Here is a 14987-nt window from a genome sequence, read left to right as displayed (position 1 = left end):
TGCTTTCCACCTCACATTTAAATCCTAATCACATATTTTTAAACAATTAGTGCCTTTTAGATAGGAAATTAAAATGTTATTAAAATATAATTTTAAATTTTTGAGGATACCTATAAAAAGTTTAACTACACATACAATTCAACTTTTAAAAATGTATCCGACACAAATGTTGATTAATCCAAAGGTGGTTTGCTGCCGTATTATTTGTAATAGAAGTGTAGGCTCATCAGTGGAGGACTGAATTCCTCGGATGAAGTTAATCCACATGATTAAATAATTACGAAGCTGTTAAAAAGACCGAGCTGCATCTCAGTGCACGTGGAACAGTTTCCATCTCAGAACGGGAGCACGGGGAAAACACCCAGAAGATTGAGCACCGAACACCGACGCCCTCTGCGAGCCAAGGGGCAAGGGGACCCTTTCCCGGCTGTGCCTGTCTCCAAAGGGCTTGCGTTTTTTTACAGAAGCACCCGCTGGCTGCGTAAGTTAAACGGGTATCTTAAATGGAAACGTCTGAAAGAGCCTAGGAATACGCTGTTGGGTACCCAGCTCAGCACCCCGTCCCGGGACCTGCGGTCCCTCCCGCCCTCCGGCACCCGCACCCAGGCGACCCTGTAGGCGACCCTGCGTCCCCTGCCGGGAGGAGCCAGGCCTCGCCCAGGAGTCGTCTGCCCGGCGCCCCGGTCCCCGGAGCCCTGGTCCCCGGTCTGGCTCGCCTCCGCAGGGCTGGCTGGAGCCCCGGGTCCCAGTGGCTCTGGGGACGCATAGCTCGGCGATGGGCTCCTCCTAGTCCTGCCCGCGCTTCCGTCCCTTCCATCCCTTCCTGCTCGCCTGTCCCGGGGCCAGGGCCCCAGTCAAGGCGGCGCGTCTCCTCGCTGGCGGGGGCGACTCCGCTCGCGGGGCGTTCATCAGGAGAGGGCAGCCAGGGAGGATAAGGCCGAAGCGCGGGGACAGCCCGGACCCACTAACCTGAGGGCCCGGCCTGAGTCGCGCCCGCTGCGTCCCCCTTGGCTCAGGCCTCGGGCGATCCGGGCGAACGTTGGGGGGGGCGGGGCCTGGCTGGCGGCGACGCCGATTGGACGCACTAACGACCGCACCTGGCGGGGATTGGACGGGCGCTTCCCGCCTTCCGCCGGCCGCCTGAGGCGCTGCGGCGGTCCCTGAGGGGCAGAGTTGCGACGCAGGGCGGCATCGGGGGCGACTCCACCGACACTACGCCGAGGCCTCCTTCTGCCGGCAGGTTGAGCCGAGTGTCTGGGTGGGCTTCCCCGACGGCGGGGCGCGGAGGGAGGGTGCGGCTTCGGCTTGGTCTTCCAAGCCGGGAGGCGAGAAGCTTCGGACGGTTGAGGTGCAGCCGTTGTGGAAGCTCCCGAGGGGGAGGGGGCGCGGTTCTGCGGCCACTGGGCGGAGGGGAGGCGCCGGGGCGTGGGCCGTGCAGAGTGCGCGGCGAGGGTGGCTCGCGTGGGCGCCGGCCCTGGGCGGGATCCCTTTGGTGCAGGCGCGAGGCTCCCCGTCAGCACCTGCCTCGCCAGCCTCGGCCTCGGGGATGGGAAATGGGCGCTGGGAGCCGCCCCCGCGCGTTGGCGACTCTGTGGAGGTGGCTGAGGCGCGGGGCGGGGCGGTTGGCGAGCGGGGAGCGGGCCTTGGGGCTGCGCGTGTCGCCGGCCCGAGGCGGCTGAGGGAGAAGCGGTGGCGCCGGGAGCCCCCTGGGGGCCGCTGCTCGCCTGTCTCCGGGCACCGGAGTTGGTGGGGGGGGGGCGCTGCGGCCTGCGGCGCGTCTCGGGTGTGTGTGTGCTGTGTTGGTTCGGGGGTGACCCTCGGAAAAAGGGGTCACCGTGCCGGCGATGGGAGCAGGGACTTAGCCTTCGGCCTCCTTGTTGCCATTGCCAGTTCGCTTGGGGAAAAAGCGGGTGCGCGCACGACGTCCCTCCTGCCCCGCGCCGTCAGCCCCTTCTCCTCCCTCCCGCCCGCCCCTCCGCGCAGCCGGGCCTGGCGCAGTGCGTGACACGCGGCTCCACGTGCGGCCTCGCCTGGACTAGGCCCCGGGCTGGCCCAGCATCCGCGAACGCGGTGACGTCTCCTTTTTTCTTGTTTGTTTTTGTTTGAGACGGAGTCTCGCTCTGTCGCCCAGGCTGGAGTGCGGTGGCGCCATCTCGGGTCAGTGCAGCCTCCGCCTCCCGGGTTCAAGCAATTCTCCTGCTTCAGCCTCCGGAGTGGCTGGGACTACTTGGCGCGCCACCACGCCCAGCTGCTTTTGTGTGTTTAGTAGAGACGGGGTTTCTCCATGTTGGCCCAGCTGGTCTCGAACTCCTGACCTCAGGTCATCCACCTGCCTCGGCCTCACAAAGTGCTGGGATTACAGGTGTGTGCCACCTCGCCCGGCCTACATTTTTATTTTAGTCATGATGGGAGGAGGAGGACCTCCCCTTCATTCGCCTTTAATGTCTTTTTGGACACCTTAGCTGTGTTGGTTACCATGGCAGAGGGGACTTTGAATAATCCACTCCTGCTTGCGTTCATTCAGCAATTTTTCCTTTGGGGGAAAATCTTTCCCTCCCCCGTCTGCCAAATTGTTTTGTTTGTTACTGTTTTTAACCGTAACCACTTTATCTGCCTGCAGATACACAGTTATCCTCTTACTAGTTCTCTGTGTTGCTCGCTAACCAATCCCCCAGTTCAGTAAACGGGGGCTCAAAACCTGCTTACTTGACACATAAGTCCTCGCTTCTCCTGAAACATTATTATTCTGTTCTCGGTTTCCGAAGTCGTTCTGTTACATAGTAGTAGTTCCTAAAGATCTTTTAAATTGTTTCCTCATGAGGCTGGAAAAATAAGTGTATAACTTTTGTTTCTTTTTAGAGTTAGCTTTCTCTTTCATTTGCAAATGTTTATTTGTTTGATATTGTGGATAGTGCTGTGCTTTTGATACTATTGTGGCCTGTATACATTCAACTTTGAGGCGTGTGTGTGTGTAACTGGATTATTCAGTTTGCTTTCCTTGGTTTGTTTTTCCCCGACTGACTTCATGAAAAAGTAGATTAGAAACTAAAACCATCTTGTTAGCTTTCTGTGCCTCTTTGGCTGTACTTTTTTCTGTGCTGTAATTAATGTCTCAGGGCACTTTGTAAAATACACTGTTTCAAATTGCTTTAGTTGTGAAAACAGATAAAGCATAAGCTAATGGGCAAGCCTGCCTCAATAGTTGCTGGCCCTAGGGAAAGAGTATAAATGGAGACAACACATTTTAAGTATTTAAAGTTTTAAATCAAGTTTTCAAATTGTAACATAAAATAGTCTCAAATTTCACAAACACACTTTCACTGCATCAAAATAGAAAAATACGTGTATGGCTATTATTATTATTGAGACTTGCTCTGTCGCCGAGGTGGGAATGCAGTAGCGTGAACATGGCTCACTGAAACCTGGGCCTCCCACTTCAGCCTCCTATTAGCTAGACCACAGCTGCGAGCCACCAGGCCAGGCTTTTATTTTTGTAGAAATAGGATCTCACCATGTTGCCCATGCTGGTTTGGAGCTCCTGGATTCAAGCAATCCTCTTACCTGGGCCTCCAACAGTGCTAGCCACCAACATTACAGTCATAAGCCACCAGCCAAGGCTATTATTTTTATGATTGAATCCTGAAAAGTATCAAAGATAACTGAATACATTTATTACGGATATCTGATGATGAACTAGTAATCTCTGAATAAGTGATAAAATACTCACATAATTCGTAAGTTACTATATATAGTTCATTTTTATTTTAAAAATCATAATGAAGATTTTTACTTATTTACTATTGACAGCCATGATCTAAGGGTTAAAACTGTAATTACTCAAAATGTGTTATACTCAAAATGTATCAAATTTGGGTTTATATCACAAACAAAATAGGTATAAAAGTATTTTTCTCTAAAAAAATTCTTAAATATTAAAATTCTCATAGAATTGTAATTAATGAATAGTTTCCTTAAAATTTTAACACTGGAATTGCTTATTTTTGAATAATTATGATATTAAATATTTTATAACAGTATATTTATTCACTATTTTAGCATTTGCTTACTGTCTACTGTAAAGAATCCATATCATGTTCACGTAGTTTATGTCTAGATCTACATATATGTTAATATGAATTGCTTGCTACTACAAAATGTTCCTCAGCCACCGTGTGCTACTGTTGCAAATACTGTGCACTAATTTGCTAGTATTTCTAGAGTCACAAATTGGAATAAAAAGAGAAGGAAGAAGATAGGCATTTGGCACTGTTAAGAAGTAGTATCTTATGCAAGAATCAGCTGTATTCTTGCTTTGCAGGGGAAAGATTTGACAATATCTCTTTTCTCTTACCTAAGCACTTGCTCACATGCTATCTTTGTTCTGAAGTAGAGACTAAAATATTAGCATTAGCATAATCTGAAACCTTCTTTGTATTCAATTGTGGCTTCACACTGTCCGACTTCTTTAAGTATTGTTTTTTTATTATGGAAAATTCGGACACAAAGTAAGCAGAATAGTGTAATTAATTGCAGTCCCCTTCTTTCATAGGCATAAGCAAAGGAAGTGTTTCTCAGGGGCCTGAAGGATAGAGTTATGAGAATGAATAATGTGTTCATGGTTATAGACTTTCTGAGTCCTGGATTTTGAGCTCATAGAGATGCCTGTGTGCTCCATAATAAGAGAGAGAGTGAGAAAGAGATTGCACTATGTAGAGTGCATAGCAAGGGCCCCTTTTGCTTTGTCCTAATGGTAGTGGTGATTGAAAGGGTATATACGAGTGTATGTTGAACCTTAGGAAACAAAATTAAGTTAATTTAATCCATTGTATTCTCAGTCCAGACACCATGCTTTACTACACTCCTCTAAATAAAAAATTAAACAATTAAAATTCTTTTTTTTTTTTTTTGTCTTTTGATCCATTTTATTCTCTATCCCTAGGGTTATTTTCTTTGCTTGTGCAAATCATCCAATGTTCATATGCCCAGTATTTGTATCCTTCTTTAATAAAGTATCCTGTGGTCTTACAAAGACACACACATATCAATAACAGTCATATGAGCCTTTATTAAGTATATTTTAGGTTTTACATAAATAATTTCTATTATCTCTGCATTTTTGTGTGTGTGTTATATTGTGTTTGAGATGCACCGTATTCTGAGATCTTCTTCATTATATTCAGCTACTGAATTCATTTGCATCACTCACCACATTTCATGTTTATTTACCTCCTCCCCCATCACACTGACAGGCAGTTTCAGTTTCTTGATATTGGAAGAAATGCTTCAGTAAATATTTTTATATTCCCTTTGTGCTTTTGAGTTTCTCTAAAGTGTAAAATTAGGAGTGGAACTACTGTATTATATGGTATTCCAGTTTACATTTTTACGCAATGCTATCAAACTCTTTTTCAAAGTGCAGTTATTTACTTCCCACCAGGAGTACATACATGATTTCCAATTTATTTTATTCCCACTGTGACTTGGTAGTATCAGTCTCTTTAGTTTTTGCCAATCTGGTGGATGGTGGAGAGGGGACTGGTGGTTGTTTTACTTAGCATTCTGATTACCAGGGAGGTAGCATTTTCATTTCTTTATTAGCCAGTTGAGTTTTATTTTCTGAATGACCTCTTCTTATTTTCCATTTTTGCTGGTGGGTTATTGCTTTTTTCTCCTTGATTTGTTAAGTTCTTCATAATAATTCTTTTTATATTAATCCTTAGTCTCTTATTCCATTGCAAATGTCTTCCTAGTATGCTGCCTTTCTTTTACAGTGATGCACAAAAAGTTAAAATCTATTACTTTTTATGTTTTGTGCATTTTGTTTTAAATTCTTTCATATTGGAACATCTTAGTGATAGCCTTCTGTATTTTCTGCTAATAGTTTTTAAACATTTACTTTTTACATTTAGGTAGTTAATTTATCTAGACCTAATTTTTTTATGGCAAAGTAGATTTCTAATGTTATTTTTTCCACGTGCCAATTCACTTTTTCCAGACTATTTATTGACCAGTTTACCTTTCCCTGATTTGCGAAACCATATGACTCAGATATGAACTTCCAACATATGCTTGACTATGCATTTGAATTCTGTTTTGTTTTATTGATCCATTTGTTTTCCATTATTAATACTTCACTGTTTATAATTATTTCTTGTGATTTTGTAATATGTTTTAATATCAAATAAGGTGATCTTTCTTTGCTATTTTAAAAGTTATTTTAGTATTAGAGCAGCATTATTCCTCCATACACATTTTAAAAGAATTGGCCAAATCTGTCAAATTATTATTTTGTGTTTTTTACTGGAATTGCTTTGAAGTTTAGAAATTCAGATATTTATTTTAGTGAAGCATTGATGGTTTTATAATAAGTCCTTCCGTTAATGAGTAGGAACAACTCCATGTATTCGTATCTCTTGTTAAGGTCTTTGGTATATTATCTTCATAAAGATCATATCTCCTTTTTTGTTAGATTTATTCATTTTAGTTTTCTATATTAAAAAATTCAATTGTCTGATTATTGCTAATATAAAAGGAATACTATAGATATTTATGCTGAGCCTTGCGGAATCTCTCAAAGGTCCTCTGACAAACAGCATTCCTCTTTCTTCCTGGGTTCTGACCAATTAGGAAAAAAAAATAACCTTCATTAGTCCTATATTGGCTAGGTTCATGGGTGTGAGTTTAGGTTGTTGGTTTAGTGAATTTGCTAATACTAAGCTCCAGAATTAAGCAAACTTACTGCCCAAGGCACTGCAAGGTAATCGAGTTAGACCTTTCCAGCCCTGCATTTTTTACCTTCCACCCTGGAAGAGAAAGCTTACTGTATTGACTCCATAGAAAAAGGACGAGCAAAATGTCGACTTTCTCACAGGGGCAGAGCTTCCAGAAGGAACAAAACTGAAAACAACATGAAACTCCTCTTTCAGTTTTCATGTAAAAAAAAAAAAAAAAAAAGGGTGGAGTTGAGCTGAACCTGACTCATTTTCTTTCCCAAAGTTACCAAATACTTCCAGCTCCTCTGTGGTGATGTAAGTTAAAGGAATAGAGAGAGGCCAATAGTATACTCAGCCTTTCTCACAGAAGCTGGGAGTAGGGAAAAGGTATTCTTCCTCTCTAACATTTCCTAGCTTTTTGTTCACTTAATTATTAACCTGTTTTTTGGAGATTTATCTGGATGGTTCTTTTCCTTTCTTCACGAGGCCATTACCTTCTTTTGGGTATTCTCTTTGGATTGTGGAAGAACTTTAGATGTTGACCGTGGAAGATTCTACTTTGGGGTTAGAACAGAAGATTAAAATTAAATTTTAATTTTAATTAATCATAAATGAAAGGCAGAAATGTCATTGTTATACTTCCCATTCCAAATTATCTCTAGATGTAGAGCCTTTGATGTACTGTACTGAATAAAGGTATTTGGCAATACATAAAGATGTTTCAGCAGTAAAATGCCAACAAATTTGAATATAAAGATCTTCTGTTTTGAACATCTCAGGGAACCTTAAGGTTGAAAGATTAAAACCCTTTACAAGTTAAAGACCAAGGACTGAAAGATTTAAATGTCCAGAATCATTTTTTTTTTGCTTCTGAATTTAAAAGTCTAAAGGCCAAAATTTTTAAGTTAAAGTCCCAAATACGCATTCTCAACAAATCTTATTATGTTCAGATGCAGTCAGATTCTTTGGTGGAGTTGGAGTTCTTTCATCAGCTGTAGCTTGAGCTGTCTTCCATGGAAAGGAAGTACCAGTTATATGTTCTCAGAAACTATATTAGTTCAATGCCAAAGTTCTGGTATACATTATCTTTTAAAGCATTCAAAAGTTAGTAGTACATTATGCTTAGCACATTACTAGACCTGTTTCAACATAGAAAAATTACCAATGCTTGGTCCCTGTTGCAGTAATTTCAGAAAATAAAAAATTTCTATTACCTAGTACTTAGCACTGCTAAAGATCGATTGAGCAGTCTCAGTGGTATGGGGGCAGGGGAAGAGAGTAGCCTGAGATGATGGTCTTCTTTTCTTAAAACTTTCCAGTAGACCAATCTCTGTTGGTTATCCAGAATCTGACTTGCTTCACTTTAATTGAAATGGAGAAAATATTTCAGCAAGAGGCTAATTTTGGCACTACATTTGAGGAATGTTTCTGTGATTATGTCACCCTGTGATGGCATTGCTGCCTTATGTGCAGGGGTAACCTGGTCTGCCCTGGTTACTAGCTCTTATTTGACATGTTTTCCTTCCCCATCCAGTACATTCAAAACCTCAACTTTTATTTCTTCTTTGAATCCCCTGTTTTCAGCATTCCAATACTGAATTAAGTTTGGGCTTTATGTAGTGACTGTTATGGGTTGAATTGTGTTCCCCTAAAAAGATATGTGAGATTCTAATTCCCAGTATCTCATAATGGAACCTTTTCTGGAAATAGGGTCTTTGCATTTAACCGAGTTAAGTTATTAACTTGTTATTTAAGTTATTAGGGTGGACCCTAATCCAATATATATTTATAAAAAAGGGAAATTTGGATACAGATATGCATAGAAGACAAGGTGAAAATTAAAAGGAAGAATACCATGTGATAAAGGAGGCAGAGACTGGATTTATGCTGCCACAAGTCAAGGAATGTCGGCAGCTACCAGAAGCTTAAGGAGACAGGAAAGATCCTTCCTCTAACACTTTCAGAGGCAGTATGATCCAACTGACCCCTTTATTTCATACATCTTGTCTCCACACTGAGATAATTTCTGCTGTTCTAAGCCATCCAGTTTGTGGCACTTTGTTAAGGCAACCCTGGAAATTAATACAGTGACATGGAGTCCACACATAGCTGTGAGCAAACCTTTTTCTTGTTGTTACAGAAGCAGTTGGCAAAATTCCATCCCTTATGGAATTTCTCAGATTTATGAAACCTGTCTTACAGGAGAAGGGTCCTCCTTCAATCCATATTTGTTTTGGCTACAGACTCTATCCCAACAGATTCCTGAATGGAAGCTGCTTTTGTTGCTTCTGAAGTTTGTTTCCTTAATACTAGGAGGTGGGATTAGGAAGAATTCCGGCCTATAGACATAAATTCAGAGCTATTATTTCCACAGTTCTCCGTGAGGTTTTGACTAAGTAGTGAAGTTTTAAAGCAGGCATATTGTGTGCTTCACATAATCTAAATGAACACTCATGAACTTCTGGTTTTCTTAAAAAATGAACTCTAACAGATTGATAATCAATTATAGTACCTACATGTATTTGGGAGAAGTAGTAGTCCCAGTAATCCTCTGTTTGATGGAGAAATCTTACCTGTATTTAAAACATTTAGGAATCAAAGATGTTAATTATAACCTTGTTACCAGGGCAATACATTAACAAGTGAGGCAGCTAGTCAGAGTTATAGACTCTTTTGAAGGTGGAAGGTCAGAGGCTATGACATTAAATAGGCTGTGGTGCCAAAATAGGATCCTTTTGTTCAGTTCATATTTCCAAGAGTATGTTTACATAAACTGATAACCAAATAACTTAGTAACTGTTGTGAATATTCACACAAGTGAATAATATATGAGAGATAAATATTTTCATCTCTGTGGCCTACCTTGTTCTCTAAATGATGTTTTCCAACAGAGTTCTTTCTTTTGTTAAATCCCATGCTCATGGATTGAGAAAATCAATAGGTTATTTTATTTTAAGTTCTGGGCTACATGTGCAAGATGTGCAGGTTTGTTACACAGGAAAATGTTTGTCATGGTGGTTTGCTGCACGTATCAACCTGTAAATGTTAAACTCAGCATGCCTTAACTGTTTTTCCTTATGCTCTCCCTCCTGCCGCCCCACCAGGCCCCAGTATGTGGTGTTCCCCTCCCTGTATCCATATGTTCTCATTGAACAATAGTTTCTAATTTTAAGGTTGTCCAACTTAGCAGTTGTCTTTTATGGTTAGAGTTTTTTTATAATCTTATTGCTTATTTCTTATTGCATGGTCATGAAGATGTTCTAATATATTATGTTCTAGAAACTTGTTTTCAATTTTCGTTCCACCTGGAAATGGTGTTTGCGTAAGGTATGAGATGGTTAGTATGAAGTAGTGAGGTTTTGTTGTATTTCTTATGAACATCCAGTTGAACAGTATAGATTAATTGTAAAGATTATCTTCCTCTTTCCTTACTGCTTTGTGTTCTACCTTTATTGTAAATCAGGTCATGTGTATAGGTCTGTTTCTGGATTCTCTTCAGTTCCATCTGTGTTGGACTTTTGTGTTAAATCCAACGGTAATAGAGTTTTATTAGCTTTCTTTTGGTTAATGTTTGTGTGGTAGATATCTTTTCTTTTTATTTCCAACTTTTTTATAGCCCTTTATTTAAGGTATATCTCTTAAAAGTGTAATATTTTTGGGCAGCATATAGTTTTAAAAATGATTAACCTACCCGACAGTTCAATTTTTTCTTTTTAATTTTTGTGGGTACATAGTAGGTGTCAATACAGTATGTGAGTCGTTTTGGTACAGGCATGCAATGTTAAATGAGCACATTATGGAGAATGGGGTGTCCATCCCTCAAGCATTGATCCTTTGAGGACAATCTGACTTTTAATTGGAGTTGTAGGGGAGGCAAAACTTTACCTCTTCCCTTTTAGAGTTAAATTGACATAGATCAACTGGAGAAAAGCACACAAATTTCTTTAATACAAGTTGTACATGACACAGGATCCCTCATACGAAAATGAAGACCCAAAGAAGTAGTTAGGGTCAGTCGGTTATATACTGAATTGGACAAAGAACAGTTAAGTTGTGAAATAAGATAAGGCAAAGAGGTTTTAGGCTAGGGTAGTTAATTGGGTGGAGAAATGACTAGGAAGATAAGGGTTGGTTTAACAAAGTCTGGTTGTACAGATTTTCTTGATTTTTAACTTTCCCCCCTTGATTATAAGATTACTTCCCTTTTGGTATAGGGAGGACATCTTTCACATGGGAATTTCATTTCCTGCTTTTAGGAAACAGAATGAAGGTCAGAGTGATCTTGTACCTGCTGTTTTTTGTTAAGTGCCCTTGATTTAAAATAGTCAATATGTCAGAGCAGCATATTGGGAGGGTGACATATTCTTACCTCTTTAGAGTATATAGTATATTTTACTTTCAATGTAATTATTGATATGTAACTTTTAATCTATCACCTTACTTTGTGTTTTCTGTTTTTCCTTCTTGTTCTGGGTCTCTCTCTTTCTTTCTCTCTCTCTGGATTGATTAAAATGAAAACATTACAGCCTCCCTCCCCCACTTAGCTTAGTAGTTATATATTCTTTCACTGCTCATTTAGTGGTTACCTTGGAAATGATGACGTGCATTCTTTTTGTTTATTTTAGAGACAGAGTCTCCCTCTCTTGCCCAGGCTAGAGTATGGTGTTGTGGCCATAGCTCACTGTAACCTCCAACTTCTAGGCTCAAGCAATTTCTCACCCCAGCCTCCAGAGTAGCTGGGATTACAGGCACACACCACCATACCCAGCTAATTAAAAAAAAATTTTTTTGTAGACATGGAGTCTTGTAACATATGATATTTTAAAAAAACATTTCCATAATTATTAAAATGAGATGGTAAAAACATCATCAGACTTTATTATTTATAAATGAATAATACTATCAGGCACATGGTTCCTCTCAGAATGACCTTTAGTACTTTGCTCCAAAAAAGGCAGGCAAATAATTACGTATATTCTACAAAGCAAAATAGGGATACAGAGCTTTGAGGATGACTACAGCAATGATTTGCATTTTCTTGACCAAAATAATATTAATTCCTTAGGTGTTCATGGCAGGGAGAATAAATGACCTTTATCTTCGATCCTTGTCAGAAACACACTAGATAGGATTGTTTGAAGTGATTTAATCTATTTTTGGTCCTGTTTTCATAAGCATGGAATCTCTCTTTAGAACCTTGTAGATACTTTCTGTTAGCCATATTGCAATATATTAATTTGTGGCAGTTATTTATATTTGCACCCCACGGTCTTTAAGGATCCAGATAACTTTGGGAAAGTGAGGTCCTCACCTTAATTTCAGCATTCGACCAGAAATTGGGGGTTCTTTCTCTCCTGAACACTCTCGTGGACATATGAAATGTGTTTGGGTTATCTTTTCCTCACTCCTTTCCTTCATATTTTGATCCTGTTCATTGTTAGCATATCTGCATATTCCTTCTTTCTTGAATATTAATAGTCCAAATTTCATGTACACATTAATTCAAGAGTTTTTTTTTTTTTTTCCTTGTTCTCAAAGATGGAACAAGTATAGCAGGGAATCACTGGAATGGGAGATCCAGGTTATTCTTTTACTAGCTTTCTGACCTTTTGGCAGGATATTTGATATTAATTTAAGTAATCTATAAAAAGGAAGAGCTTGAGTAAATGATCTTCAGGCTTTTCTCTGGAAAATTCTTTGATCATATTCAAATGTGTAATTTTATAAACAGGTAAATGTTTAGTGAGGAAGTTAAACAATATTGCCTTTGGTATAAATAACAAATGCTTATTTATGTGTGTAAGATATTTAAACTGTTAAACACATGAAACAGATTGTGAGATACAGAAAATACATGTTTTCTTTTATAGGTGTTTATTTTGTCTTGCTTTTTTTTTTTAATGAAGTCAAAATGCCAATAAGACCAGATCTCCAGGTATGTAGTCCTAGACCAAAAGTATTTTAATTCTGAAAATCACCTTTTGTTTACTTATAGGTATTCAGTGTTATGTTTTTAGCAATGACAAAGCTTACATGTTTTTATGAAATGGTCAAGAATAGTTTAAAGTGTCCATTGATTCATGCATAATTTATGCTTGGATATTTTTGTATTAAGTTTTAGAAATTAAGATATTGTATATTTAGGTAAAGTGTAAGTGTTAATAATCTATTCAATATGTATGTAGTTCACAGCTAAACCTGTTTAGTGATCAGGTTGTAGTGTGAACATTTGTTATTAATGAAGTTGTACTTTAATAGCAAGGATGGCAGATTTTATTAAGGTTATAAATATTATATAAGGGTAATGCTTAAGTTATGTTAGCATAATTTCTAAAAGGTGCTTTTGCCTGTCTTTTTTTTTTTTTTTTTTTTTTTTTGAGACGGAGTCTCGCTGTGTCTCCCAGGCTGGAGTGCAGTGGCGCGATCTCGGCTCACTGCAAGCTCCGCCCCCTGGGTTCATGCCATTCTCCCGACTCAGCCTCCCAAGTAGCTGGGACTACAGGCGCCCGCTACCACGCCCGGCTAATTTTTTTGTATTTTTAGTAGAGACGGGGTTTCACCGTGTTAGCCAGGATAGTCTCGATCTCCTGACCTCGTGATCCACCCGCCTCGGCCTCCCAAAGTGCTGGGATTACAGGCTTGAGCCACCGCGCCCGGCCACTTTTGCCTGTCTTTATGCATTTTTTTCTTTACTGTTTAAACCCTGTTAAGAGATTCGTAGTCAGGTATACTAGGCTTTTATTCATTGTATTAAGTATTAGTTACTTTAAAGTTTTTTTGATTTTCATCAAGTTTCTGTTGAGTTTGACATAAAGGTGACTTTGGTAATAAAAGATATGAATTGGAAATATTAGTAAAATATTTTTTAATCAGTCTTATTATCAAAGAAATGTAATTTCTAATTCAGTTGTTCCAAATTTAATAGTGGCCATATTTTTTAAAAATAAGTGAATTAATAATTTGAGTTCATTTGAGAGTTTTCATGTGGAAACAGTTCTCAAATTACTAGATTGCATAGGTAATTAATTTTGGTTTTGATACAATATGTGCCATTAAATATATTTCTCTAGCACTTGGAAAAATGCATTGATGATGCTTTAAGAAAAAATGATTTCAAACCTTTGAAAACACTTTTGCAAATTGATATTTGTGAAGATGTGAAGATTAAATGCAGCAAACAATTTTTCCACAAGGTGGACAACCTTATATCCAGGGTAAATATTCATTTTTGCTCAATGGTTGTTACAATTATTAGATAGAACTCTAGTTTTAGAAGGAAGTACTCCATTAGAAAAAAATGAATAGAAAGGCTTGGGCAAGCTCAGTTATGATTACATAAATAAATTCTTATTTCACCATTTGCTTATTTTTGTTTGTTTGCTTGAGGAATTTCAACACATTGGAATGTCATTTCCCAAATAAAAAATACAAAAATATGTGTTCACATGGGGTTTACCATCAACTGTGGCTGAAATTGGGGAAAAAATACTTCAGCTCTTTGAAGTTTAAACAAGTTGATAGATTTTTAAAAAAACCTATCAGTGTATACTTGATGTTACACAGACAATGCCTACTTCTGTCAAAACTAAAACATAAAAAAATCACCCCAAACTTTAAATTTAATTGATCATATTTAAGGCATTTTCATACATGATAAAAGGTGATTATTGATAATCCCCCCCAGTATCTGAGATTCTTTATGAATCCAAGAAATTGAATAAAAATTTATTGTTTCTGTTAAATACATGGAGCTTTTTAGAATGGAAAGTAGCTGGTTCATTGTATCATAGTATAAAGTTTCTTGGATTTATACAGATTTCCATTTTTGTCCTGAGTTTGTCATTCCCTGACTGTATGACTTTGGGCAGGTCACATTCTTAAACCACATTTTCATCTGTTGCAATATAGAGATGATTAGAATGACCATCTTTCAGGATTTGTGAAGATTAAAATATGTGTGCAATGCTCCTTGTACAATGTCTGTTTCATACTGTTTTGTGTTTACAGAAATTTTAATGTATAGCTTTTATTTCAGGAACTTGATAAAGAGGATATCCACAATGTTTCGGCCATTTTGGTTTCTGTTGGAAGATGTGGCAAAAATATCAGTGTATTGGGGCAAGCTGGACTTCTAACGATGATAAAACAAGGACTAATACAAAAGATAAGTATAGAATATGTAACATATTCATGTGAATGAAATATTATAAAAGATACGCTTTCTAATAAGAAATTATCCAAATTGTTGAAAATAAATTTAGGAACTTTATGTAC

General features: G+C 39.1%; 2 protein-coding genes across 3 annotated transcripts in view; one reads left to right on the top strand and one right to left on the bottom strand.

The window, feature by feature from the left end:
* Window positions 1-14987, bottom strand: part of FAM217B (family with sequence similarity 217 member B) — a 93584-nt gene that overhangs the window by 13854 nt on the left and 64743 nt on the right. Inside the window, exon 1 of one of the 2 annotated variants that reach the window (XM_015148698.3) lies at window positions 970-1095. The exons of the other annotated variant lie outside the window; for it this stretch is intronic. The gene's annotated coding sequence lies outside the window, so the exon portion shown is untranslated. Of the gene's footprint in view, window positions 1-969; window positions 1096-14987 lie in introns of those variants that run through there. 2 annotated transcript variants of the gene reach the window in all.
* The window catches only part of SYCP2 (synaptonemal complex protein 2), a 57875-nt gene continuing 55512 nt past the window's right edge, over window positions 12625-14987 (top strand). Inside the window, exons 1-3 of the mRNA XM_015148685.3 lie at window positions 12625-12648; window positions 13784-13927; window positions 14749-14877. Coding sequence (XP_015004171.3) covers window positions 12625-12648; window positions 13784-13927; window positions 14749-14877 — 297 coding nt within the window. The remainder of the gene's footprint in view (window positions 12649-13783; window positions 13928-14748; window positions 14878-14987) is intronic.

This window comes from Macaca mulatta, chromosome 10, assembly GCF_049350105.2.
Source record: "Macaca mulatta isolate MMU2019108-1 chromosome 10, T2T-MMU8v2.0, whole genome shotgun sequence".
In the NCBI taxonomy this organism is placed as follows: domain Eukaryota; kingdom Metazoa; phylum Chordata; class Mammalia; order Primates; family Cercopithecidae; genus Macaca; species Macaca mulatta.
Note: the sequence above shows the minus strand (reverse complement) of the source record. Positions and strands in the feature narration are given on the sequence as shown.